The 12,953-nt window shown below is 41.7% G+C and overlaps 1 protein-coding gene across 1 annotated transcript; it reads left to right on the top strand.

Annotated features, from left to right (window-relative positions):
* The first annotated feature begins 11,252 nt into the window (after positions 1-11,252).
* On the top strand, positions 11,253-12,221 carry OR10G6 (olfactory receptor family 10 subfamily G member 6). Its single transcript, XM_065937030.1, has one exon. It carries the CDS (start codon positions 11,286-11,288, stop codon positions 12,219-12,221), a length of 936 nt encoding a protein of 311 aa, XP_065793102.1. The 5' UTR covers positions 11,253-11,285.
* Positions 12,222-12,953: the final 732 nt, after the last annotated feature.

The raw sequence follows: 12,953 nt of genomic DNA, 5'->3' as shown, positions 1-12,953 counted from the left end.
ATCAGTGATGCAGATAAACTCACAATGGTTTATTCTCAACTTAAAATTGCCAAGACCCTACAAATTATCATCTCTTATTTCTGCGCTCCATCTCATATCTCACTCTTTCTTTCAGCACATTTTAAGGTGATTTAAAACAACTAAATTGCCAAACTGTTTTACAGCTATTTTTAGATATCTGTGGTAGTCATTACTACATTTGTTTAGGTAAAGACATTTTGAAGAAAATAAGCAAACAAGCCAACCATAAAAAATAATGCTCTGAACTAAATTCACTGCATTTTAAAATATAAATTTTGCAGCTCATTCTCTTTGATCATATGTTATAAAGTTAAAGAGCTTTATAATCATACTATAAGAGAGAAAAAAAACAATTGGATACTTAAACCAATTTTCTAAATACCACTTCAATTAATGAGATAACTACAGCTATAATTTCTAATTATTATAAAATAATGATATCTTTATATCATATCTAAAATACAATTAATCCCAGATGAAGTAAAGATCTAAATAAAGGGGAAAATCAAAGCACTAAGATAATGCATAAATAAAACTTGAGAATATAGAGGAAAGTTTCATAGTGACTTTTTAAAAATATTTTAATGTACTTATTTATTTATTTTTGACTATGCCAAGTCACATGTGGGATCTTAGTCCCCTAACCAGGGTTCAAACTCTGGTCCCCTGCAATGCAAGTCCAAGGTCTTAACCCACTCAACCCCCAAGGAAGTCCACATAGTGCCTTTTGATATCCGGTATTGTGAATCTATTAATTTTTACTTCTCTAGATTATCTTGGCCATGTTGGGATCTCTCTCCATTTGAATATACACTATAGGTAGCATCCACATGTCTACAGAATAAAGTGCTGAGATTATATTTAGAACTGCATTGAATCTGGTAACAGTTTGAAGAGAATGTGTGTGCTCGGTGGCTTAATTATGCCCGACCCTTTGCGACCCCATGGACCGCAGCCCACCAGGCTCCTCTGTCCATTGGATTTTCCAGGTGAGAATACTGGAGTGGGTCGCCATTTTCTCCTCCATGAGATCTTCCCCGCCCAGGGATCAAACCCCAGGGATGGAGACATCTCTGATGTCCCCTGCGTTGGCAGGCAGACTCTTTAACACTGAGCCATCTGGGGAGCCCTTGAGGAGAAAAACAATTTTTAAACTCTTGTCTTTCAAGCTGTGAAAGTGAAAGTGTTAGTCACTCAGTCATGTCCAACTCTTTGCGACATTATGGACCCGCCAGGCTCCTCTAGCCATAGAATTCTCCAGGCAAGAATGCTGGAGTGGGTTGCCATTCCTGTCTCTGGGGGATCTTCCTGACCCAGGGATCAAACCTGGGTGTCCTGCACTGCAGGTAGATTCTTTACCGTCTGAGCCACAAGGGAACCCCGAGCCGTGAGCAATTTATAATCCATCATTTTTTCAGCCACTTTTATAGATCTCTCAAAAATGTTTTGCAGTTTCTATTATTGTAGTCTTATACATCTTTGCTTACTTTTAGATCCAGATCGAGTTTTCTCAGCCTCAGCACTAAGGACATTGTGGGCAAGAACAAGTCTTGTGAGGAAATGTCTTGTGCATCCGGAGATGTGTAGCAGCATCCATGACCACCAGACAGAGATGCAAGTACCAGAGACAATCCACAATTTCTGCAGACAGTTTCAAGTCACCGTTGAGAGCTACTGACTTAGACATTTAATAAATATTTGCTTTTTTAATTAATTTGTTTTAATTGGAGGCTAATTAGTTTGCAATATTGTAGTGGATTTGCCATACATTGGATGAATCAGCCACGGGTGTACATGTGTCCCCCCTGCCACCCCAAACCCCACCATCTCCCTCCCCATTCCATCCCTCTGGGTCGTCCCAGTGCACCTGCTTTGAATGCCCTGTTTCATGCATCGAACTTGAACTGGTCATCTACGTCACATATGGTAATATATACGTTTCAATATTTTGAACCTAATCATACATAAACAAATGGACACAAATCATAAATGCATAAGCTTGTTTATACATGAAGTTGCAGGGCACAGATTCTCTTTGATATATTACAGTATATTGTGTGAATATACTACAATTTATTTTTAATTCAACCGTAGATAGGTATTTGAATAGTTTCCAATTTTGCTTATTAAAAACAGTGCTAAAAATTAGAACATATATTTTGTGTGTATGTATATATGAAATTTTCTTTGGCAAGACTATATAAAATGTATCATGGTGGTAGTAGTCACTAAGTCATATTGAACTCTTGCAATCCCATGGGCTGCAGTCCACTAGGTTCCTCTGTTCATGGGATTTCCCAGGTAAGAACACTGGAGTGGATTGCCATTTCCTTCTCCAGAGCATCTTCCCATCCCAGGGAAGATCTCCTGCTTGGCAGGTGGTTTCCTGCATTGCAGGCAGATTCTTTACTGCTGATCCACCAGAGAAGCCCCCATAATGTATTACATATAATATTATATGTTATATAGTGTAGGTTATGTATATAATATCTCTTCCTTTTGGATACACATTTGGAAATGTATAAACATATATATGTGTTTCTATCAGCTATATACCTAGGAGTGGAACTGCTGAGTCACAGGGAATTTTTATCATCATTTTAGTAGATTCTGCCACAGAGTTTAACCAGTTTATCCTCCCAGTATCAGTGCATGAAATTTCCAGTTGTTTCACAAATGACCATCATTTGGCGTCATTGGTCTTTTTCCCTTTGGCCCTTTTAATGTGTGTGAAGTGTTGTAATTTTTCTCTTTCTGATGAAAATGGAAGCTGAATATCTTTTAATTGTTTGACTTTTCGATGATATTGTGAATGTTATCTTTTGAAATTCCATTACTATCTCTCATTCTTAAATTTATCATTTCTTTTATTACAAAGTCTCATTAAGAGAGTGAAAGACAAGTGAAAGGCAGGGTAGGAGATAGTATTTGTAATACAGATAATGGACAAAGAACTTAAATTCAAAATAAATTATTCCTGGAAATCAATAAAAATGGAGAGCCACCTCTTAACTTTGAAAACTGAGCAAAGAACATGGATCTGCAATTCACAGTTGCTAACCTAAAAGGCCTTAAAATGATTAAATCATTATTAGTTAGTAAAGAGATAAATTGGAAGATTGGAATCAACACATACACTCTACCATATTAAAAATGGATAATTAATAAGCACCTACTGTGTAGCACAGGGAACTCTTCTCAATACTCTGTAATGCCCTGTAGCATAGAATCCTCCTAAGAGAGTGTACTTGATCAGGAGACAGGAAGGACTCCTTGCATCTCTGTGTGTTTTAATTTCATCATCTGTCATTTGAAGACAATGCTTCCATATCCAGTTATCCTATAGAGGTACTAGGGTTGGAATTTGAGTGAACTTTAAAGCCAAAGATGCTATTAATACATGAATGTCACATACTATTTATTGTAAAAATGCCCTTTGAATTTAACTCAGATTGAAATAGTGGTGGCAAAAATACACAGAAGAACTATACAAAAAAGATCTCATGACCCAAATAACCACAATGATAAGATCACTTACCAAGAGACAGACATCCTGGAATGTGAAGTCAAGTGGGCCTTAGGAAACATCATTATGAAAAAAGCTAGTGGAGGTGATGGAATTCCAGTTGAGCTATTTCAAATCCTAAAAGATGATGCTGTGACAGCACTGCACTCAATATGCCAGCAAACTTGGAAAACTCAGCAGTGGCCACAGGACTGGGAAAGGTTAGTTTTCATTCCAATCTCAAAGAAAGGCAATCCAAAGATGTTCAAACTACTGCACAATTGCACTCATCTCACATGCTAGCAAAGTAATGCTCAATATTCTCCAAGCCAGGTTTCAATAGTATGTGAACTGTGAACTTCCAGATGTTCAAGCTGTATTTAGAAAAGGCAGAGGAACCAGAGATCAAATTGCCAACATCTGCTGGATCATCAAAATAGCAAGAGAGTACCAGAAAAAAATCTACTTCTGCTTTATTGACTACGCTAAACTTTTTACTGTGTCGGTCACAACAAACTGTGGAAAATTCTTCAAGAGATGAAAATACCAGACCACCTGACCTGCCTCCTGAGAAATCTGTATGCAGGTCAGGAAGCAACAGTTAGAACTGGACATGGGACAACAGACTGGTTCCAAATAGGAAAAGGAGTACATCAAGGCTGTATATTGTCACCCTGCTGATGTAACTTACATGCAGAGTACATCATGCGAAATGCCAGTCTGGATGAAGCACAAGCTGGAATCAAGATTGCCAGGAGAAATATCAATAACCTCAGATATACAGATGACACCACCCTTATGGCAGAAAGTGAAGAGGAACTAAAGAGCCTCTTGATGAAAGTGAAAAAGGAGAGTGAAAAAGTTGGCTTAAAACTCAACATTCAGGAAACTAAGATCATGGCATCTGGCCCATCACTTCATGGCAAATATGTGGGGAAATAATGGAAACAGGGAAAGACTTTATTTTGTGGGGCTTAAAAATCACTGCAGATGGTGACTGCAGCCATGAAATTAAAAGATGCCTGCTCTTTGGAAGAAAAGCTATGACCAACCTAGACAGCATATTAAAAAGCAGAGACATGACTTTGCCAACAAAGGTCCCTCTAGTCAAAGCTATGGTTTTTCCAGGAGTCATGTATGGATGTGAGAGATGGACTATAAAGAAAGCTGAGCACCAAAGAAATGATGCTTTTGAACGGTGGTGTTGGAGAAGTCTCTTAAGAGTCCCTTGGACTGCAAGGAGATCCAACCAGTCCATCCTAAAGGAAATTAGTCCTGAGTATTAACTGGAAGGGCTGATGCTGAAGCTGAAACTCCAATACTTTGGCCACCTGATTGAAAGAACTCACTAGAACTCACTAGAAAAGACCCTGATGCTGGGAAAGACAGAAGGCAGAAGGAGAAGGGGATAAAAAGGGATGAGATGATTGGATGGCATCACTGACTCGATGGACATGAGTTTGAGTAAGCTCCAGAAGCTGGTTATGGACAGGGAAGCCTGGAATACTGCAGTCCTTGGGGTCACAAAAAGTAGGACATGACTGAGTGACTGAACTGAACGGAGGACATTGCACTATTACAGGCTACACCATTTCAGGCAGCACTGTCTAGGTCATCCAGTATGCAAAGAAGAGCCTAAGCTAGATGGAATTTGAAAAACTTGGCAGTCCCTTAAAAATCAAACATATTTAGAGCTTGGACAGCCCTCAGAGGAGTGACCTAGAGCACATCCCCATTTTATCCTTGAAAAAAAGCAACTTCTGTAGAAAACATGGACTTTTCCAAATACGAAAGGACATACTGCTTACTTAGTGGGTAAAAATCCCATATGAGGCTATGTAAATGCATTATATGGAGTCCTTTAATTATGATAACAGAGGAATTTGTAGTTCTGAAATAATACTGGGTAATGAATAGATCAATAAATAATTGTTAAATATCTTTTTCAGTATGCTTTATTTACTTTAAATCATTGTTGGTGTGCATTTTTTAAATAAATCATTTGATTTTATTATTATTTTTTCCTTCCAGTTTTATTGAGATATGATTGCATATAGGACTGGGTAAGTTTAAAGTGTACAGCACTGGTGGATGGAGTTAGATCCTAAGGTGGTTGGCTGGGGTTCTAGGGGGCAGAGACTGTGTAAGCCAGGGGGTTGGCAGGGCTGGGTCCCTTGTCTTCTGTTGAACAGAACCAAGTCCTAGGGCAGCTTGGGGGCTCAGAGGGGTCTACTGAGGACTTGCAGGTGGTGGACTTGCATCCCCATGAAACTGGATGGTTGGCCAGAAGTGGTATCAACTGACTGAAGAGAAGGGTCAAGTTCAAGCCACTAATAAACTAGAGGAAGGACTACAAATGATACTTGCTAGCATCAATGTCCTCAGGGTAGAGTGAGCTCCCCAAAATGGCTGGCACCAGGAGGTCCTCAGTAGCTGGGTGAGTCCCACTTGCCTCCCACCTCTCCGGGAGGCTCTCCAAGATCAGCATTTGGATCTGACCCAGGTTCCTTTCAAGTTGTTGCTTCTGCCCTGGGTCTTGGAGCATGTGAAATTTTGTGTGTGTCCTTTAAGAGTGGACTCTCCATTTCCTACATCCCTCTAGCTCTCCAGAAAGCAAGTCCCATTGGCCTTCAAAGCCAGATGCTCTGGCAGCTCATCTTCCTGGTGCCAAGACCCCTGGTCTGCAGAGCTGTATGTGGAGCTTGAAGTTATAGCTTCTTGGGGAGAACTTCTGCAATTTTGATTATGCTCCCTTTTATGTGTTGTTCATCTGGGGATATGGGTATGTGTCTACACCCCTCCTACACATTTCATTGTAGTTCCTTTTTTACATCTTCAGTTGCAGAAAATCTTTTCTTCTAGTTGTCAGGTCACTCTGATCAATAATAGCTCCGTAGATAGATGTAATTTCAGTATGCCAATGGGAGGAGATGAGCTCTGGGTCTTGCTACTCCACCATCTTGGCCACTCACCTTTTTTCACTCTTTCTGTTTTTTAAAATTTTGTATTGGAGTATAGTTGATTTACAATATTGTATTAGTTTCAAGTATACAGCAAAGTGAATCAGTTATACATATATCCACATGCTCTTAGGAGGACTCTATGCTACAGGGACACTGCAAGCAAGTAAGTAAACTTCCTGAGTGGCCACAGTTCACGTTTCACGGCTAACAAAGCCCACTGAAGCTTATTTCTGGGCAAGTTAATAGCCTCTGGAGAGTGAAGCAGCAGTGACATCAGCCCCCTTTCTCCACCCCATGGGGAATATAGGAAGGAAGAGCCTACTTGCCAGAAAGGGAGACTCCAGAGGTCAAAGCCTTCAAAAAAGCTAAATAGAGGACGGTGAACCAAGAAACGTGCACCGAACAAGCTCAGTGACAAAGCCAAGAAAGAGCATGTCACAAGAGGGAACCAGGGAACCTGCTGAGCTCAGAAAGGAGCCTCTACATAGAAGAGCAAAGAGCGTGAAAAAGCTGCGGCAAGCAATACACAGTGTCTCTGGGGCAGAGTCACATCCACGTAGTGGCGGTCAGCAGAGAAGACCCAGGGAGGGAGATAGAGGGCTAGTAACAGAACTCCCTGGGAGACACGCATTTATTAGAAGTATGCTAGAGACTTTGGAAACAGTGCAGACAGCTGAGATCTCTTCCCAGCATTAGGCTCTACCAGTGAGGGAGGGAGGGACCTTATACTCTGCGCATTGAAGGCCAACTTACCTCTCAGTTTTTAGACCCTGGTAAGCTTCAGGACCTATTTCAAGCCTAGCCCAGTTCATACAGGGAATAAATGGCCAGATAAAGCTAGTATGTGGGTACTCATGTCCTTTTCCCAAGCCTGCTTATGGAAACTGTTTCTTTTCCCATTACACAGATGAATATAACATATGCTGATAATATAATGTGGTACTGACTAAACTGTTTACACCACAGGACTGGAGCAGTTTTAGCTTTCAATAGGAAAACCACTAATAGGGTATTCTCTCCTTCCAGTGGGAAAATGATTACTGTGCAGTGAAAGTAAGTCACTCAGTCATATCTGATTCTTTGTGACCCCATGGACTGTATGGTCCATGGAATTCTCCAGGCCAGAATACTGAAGTGGGTAGCCTTTCCCTTCTCCAGGGGATTTTCCCAACCCAGAGACCAAACCCAGGTGTCCTGCATTGCAGGCAGATTCTTTACCAGCTAAGCCACAAGGGGAACCTAAGCACACACGTATGCGTCTACATTATGGGGAATCTAGTGGGGTTGGGAAGAGGATCTGAGCTATTGTAAGCAAGAGCTGGTAGAGAGGGTGTGTGTTTGATTCATGCAGAGACTAGTAGGCTGTTTCACTGTTCTTTCATGTGGCATACAGTATTGTGCAGAGAGAACAATAAATTATAAAAATTAATGAGGACTGAGATGCCAAGGCAACTGGGAGACAAGAGAAAAATGTATAGTACAGAAGAGGATTGAGGCTAGGAGGAAAATTGATTTTCTGTATGTGAGAACAAAACTTAAAGTGTGAACCTTTACTGATATAGAAAAGATAGCTATTTCTTTTCAGGTAAGAATCAGCACAAATTCCTCCTTTCTCTCTCTCTCTCTCTCTCTCTCTCTCCCTCTCCCCCCACCCACCACCATACAAATGAGAAGCCAACATTAGGCATATTAAGAAATTTGCTCAAAACAATATAATAAGTAGTGACAGTCTCAGTATTGGAATTCTTATGATTTGGGAACTTAGATTATAAGACATAACTGATTGTCATCCTAGATTAAGGGTCTAGATAATAGGGAATCCAGACAAGACAGAGGGGAATCCTTGTTTTCAATAAAACATAAAAATATTTCTATGCAAGGTATGCTATAAATTTGGGATGAAAAGAAAAATGAGACAACGTCCCTGTAGAATTCACAGCCTGATGGGGTAGATCAGGCACACAGAGGGTAAACTGCAACTTGCTTAGTAAGCCTATGATAGAAATGTGAATGAAGTACTGTGGCGGCTACAAAGAATGAAAGGCCTTTGGGGGGAAAGGGAGGCAAGGCTTTACTTAGTACATCACACATGAATGAGATCTTGAAAGATTAGTAGAAATTTTTCAAGCATCAGTGGAACAGGGCCAGTACATATTAAAGGGAATAATGTATAAGGAAATGGGGGGGGGGGGAATGTTTGACTACAGCACAGATTTGTGGGATGGAGCACAGAGAGAGGAGGCTAAGGAAGTATGTGGACATCAGGTTATGAGTGTCTCTGTTCCCATAGGGCATGCCAGTATGTTTGAATTTTCGCCTGGGCACCGTGATGCCAGTAAAGGTTAGTAGTCAAGGAAATGCCCAGGAAACCTCTAAGAATTTCCTCTGAAGTTGCTTCAGAATAGATTCTGTAGCTACATGTGGAGAGGTTATTTAGTTTCTATGTGGTTTGAAAGAAAGTGAAAGTCACTCAGTCGTGTTCTACTATTTGTGACCCCATGGGCTGTAGACCACCAGGCTCCTCTGTCCATGGAATTCTCCGGGCAAGAATACTGGAGTGCGTTGCCATTCCCTTCCTTCCCCAGAGGATCTTCCTGACCCAGGGATCAAACCTGGATCTCCTGAATTGTGGGCAGATTCTTTGCTGTCTGAGTCTATGTGGTTTAGACTCTTACTTAAGGTACACACCTGTCTTGGTTTGCCCTGGACTCTCTTAGGTTTAACAAGGAAAATCTCATGACCCAGGAAATTGTTCAGTCCCCAAAACACCTATTTTCACTGATGAGTCATCCCTGTGGCACTGATGAAGACTGAAAGGAATAAGGTTATGGATACACAGTGATTCACGGTGTAGAAGGAGAAGATGACGAGGTCAGCCACAGCTGCCATCTTGGTCCTTTTGCCTGCTAGCTGTCCAGCTGGAAGCCAAATTTCATTCCACACTTTTCAAAGCCTTCTGAGTGATTCTGGGTGACCCCTGAATTCTCAAGAAGGTAACACTGGATATGAGAGTTGGACTATAAAGAAAGTTGAGCGCCGAAGAATTGATGTTTTTGAACTGTGATGTTGGAGGAGACTCTTCAGGGTCCCTTGGACTGCAAAGAGATCCAACCAGTCCATCCTAAAGGAGATCAGTCCTGGGTGTTCATTGGAGGGACTGATATTGATGCTGAAACTCCAATACTTTGGCCACCTGATTCGAAGAACTGACTCATTTGAAAAGACCCTGATGCTGGGAAAGAATGAGGGCAGGAAGAGAAGGGGACGACAGAAGATGAGATGGTTGGATGGCATCACCGATTCAATGGACATGGGTTTGGGTGGACTCTGGGAGTTGGTGATGGACAGGGAGGCCTGGTGTGCTGCGGTTCATGGGGTCACAAAGAGTCAGACACAACTGAGTGACTGAACTGAACACATTATTTCAGATACTTGCTTCCAGTTGGTAAAAGACTATTAGAGCTAATATTGGTGGGGAAAGGGGACACTTAAGGAGGATACACTTCCCATAACCCCTCAGTGTCTGAAAGAGCTCTAGCACCCTCTTAGCCACATTCCTGATTTCTTCCTTTCACTGTGGTTGGTCCCTGTCACCAGTAGTCCTGGGAGAAAAGCCTCTTTGTGATGCTGCTGCAAATTTTGAGAACTCAAATCTACTACTTGACAACTCACTGAAAGTTACAGGTTCACTTCAGACCTGAGGCACAAATGCAGTGCCTGAATTGTCTAATACAGAAGCCTGACACATAATAGGTAAAGCTATTGAGGGTTACTGTGAATCATGTAAATTTGTTTAATCCTTATAAGAGCCCCATAAAGTAGACACTACAGTTGTCCCCATTTCTAGAAATAGGCAAAGAAAGATGAAATGGTTTTTCCAAGATCGTTGTTTAGTCATTCAGTCGTGTCTGACTCTGTGTGACCCCATGCACTGTAGCCCACCAGGCTCCTCTGTCCATGGGATTTCCAAGATTTCCAATGAGTCAACATGGAAGAGCTAGGATGTTTAAACCAGGTCTAACTTCAGCATCCATGGACTTAAGATACAGTAGAGAGTATATTATTGAATGGGCATATTAACAGACAGATGCATGGTGGATAGATGGATGGATGGAAAGATGGAGGGCACTTAGGCAGAAGCAGAGAGTAGAGATGACAACAGGTATCCTGGGGCTGAGATTTTGTATTGCTTCACTAACCTGAACTATTTAAAAGGGCTTGTGTATTTTTTAAATAGAATTTATAAAAATAGATATTCCTCACATAATTTCAAAGATTCTGAATATTTTATGTTTGATGTATAAACCAGATGGTGCTTTTTTTAAATACACAGTTTTCTATTTGGCAAACTTACATTAAGAAATTTAATTCCAACTCTCAGTAAATAAATAAGCTGTAACCTACCTCTCTAGTATGTAGATCAGAGGTCAAACTGAAGGAAACAGTCATCTCTTCTTAGACTGGTTTAGGCATTATATGATTGTTCTTCTTTCTGACATGACTATCTCTGTGTATGGTCTTTCCTTCACTCTCCTAAACTATATACACATAATCTGTTACACGGGTTTTAACCATGGAGAGAAAAGTTGCTGACTGAAACCAGGCAGAATCTCAGAATCAGGGGTTGAGGAGAAAGAATGATTAAGAACAAGAGCTAGAGAAGTTGTCTCTTTTGGAGATCCTTTTCGGTCCACATTTGGCAGTGACATAGAATATATATCCCGTGCCTACAGAATTTACAGAGCATCACTTTTTCCCTTCTGCTGCTTCTTTTGGCAGATGTGAACAGCAAGGAGATGCAACGTGGAAATCAGACTTCCGTGTCTCACTTCATCTTAGTGGGGTTCCACCACCCACCACAGCTTGGGGTACCGCTCTTCCTAACCTTCCTTGTCATCTATGCCCTCACCGTCTCTGGAAATGGGCTTATCATCCTCACGGTCTTGGTGGACACCCAGCTCCACCGCCCCATGTACTGGTTCCTATGTCACCTCTCCCTCCTGGACATGACCATTTCCTCTGCCATTGTCCCCAAGATGTTAGCTGGCTTTCTCTTGGACAGCAGGATTATCTCCTTTGGGGGCTGTGTCATCCAGCTTTTCACATTCCATTTCCTTGGCTGCAGTGAATGCTTCCTGTACACACTCATGGCTTATGATCGCTTCCTAGCCATTTGTAAGCCTTTACATTACGCCACCATCATGACCCGCAGTGTCTGTAACTCTCTAGCCATTGGCACCTGGCTGGGAGGCACCCTCCACTCACTTTTCCAAACAAGCTTCATATTCCGGCTGCCTTTCTGTGGTCCAAACCGGGTAGACTACTTCTTCTGTGACATTCCGGCCATGCTGCGTCTAGCCTGCGCTGACACCACCATCAACGAGCTGATCACCTTTGTGGACATTGGATTCCTGGCCCTGACCTGCTTTGTGCTTATCCTCACTTCCTATGGCTACATAGTGGCTGCTATCCTGCGAATCCGGTCCGTCGACGGGCGCCGCAACGCCTTCTCCACCTGCGCCGCCCACCTCACTGTCGTCATTGTCTACTATGCGCCCTGCACCTTCATTTACCTGCGCCCTGGCTCTCAGGAACCCCTGGATGGCGTGGTAGCTGTCTTCTACACAGTCATCACTCCCTTGCTTAATCCTATCATCTACACACTTCGCAACAAAGAAATGAAGGCAGCCTTATGGAGGCTGGGAGGTTGCAAGGTCGTGAAGCCTCGCTGACTCCATGCATCACAGACATGCAGGAAATGCTAAAATTTAGGGTATCAGATGGGACACCAGATAACTGGGGAGCTTTAAGATAGAAAGAGAATGAAGAATTCATACAGAGAGTTGAAGACTCCTAGATATGGAGGTGGGAACCTTGGAAAGTTCTACATTGTAACCTACTTTCCAACATGATTTTTCATGTTTCCTCCTTGAATAACAATGGAAATCAATCAAAACACTCAACAAGGATGATAACATGCAGAAAATAACCTAAGATAAGTAAACTGTCCACATAAAAACTCTCTCTTTGGCATCCATCTACATGTGTATTACTGCTTCTAACCCCTGAGTTGATACCCACATAGCTTTTTACAGGTTACAAGTAAACTTCATGCAAACCATATAATTTGACCTTGACAACAATTATATGAGGTAAGCATTATTCCCATGTAACTGTTGGAAAACTGAAGTTCAAGGAAGTAAGTGGCTTTCCCATACTCACTCTCTGCCTTTTACTTTGATAAAAAATGGTCCATGGACTCTGACTTGAGAGGGCACTTTCACTGCAAAGTAAGGGAGCCATGATATGTGCACTGCATCATGGCCGGAGTAGTTCTGGCCAGAAATTCTGAGCTTGCACAGAACTCTACTTTGGTAAAAATGACATGGGTGTATCAAGGATAAACTTCCTTATGACTAGATCTCCCTGTTGATTTCCTGGATATTAATTAAACAGACCACATG

Source organism: Muntiacus reevesi, chromosome 5, assembly GCF_963930625.1.
Source record: "Muntiacus reevesi chromosome 5, mMunRee1.1, whole genome shotgun sequence".
Classification (NCBI taxonomy): domain Eukaryota; kingdom Metazoa; phylum Chordata; class Mammalia; order Artiodactyla; family Cervidae; genus Muntiacus; species Muntiacus reevesi.
The sequence above is the reverse complement of the archived record's forward strand: the minus strand, read 5'-3'. Positions and strand labels throughout refer to the sequence as shown.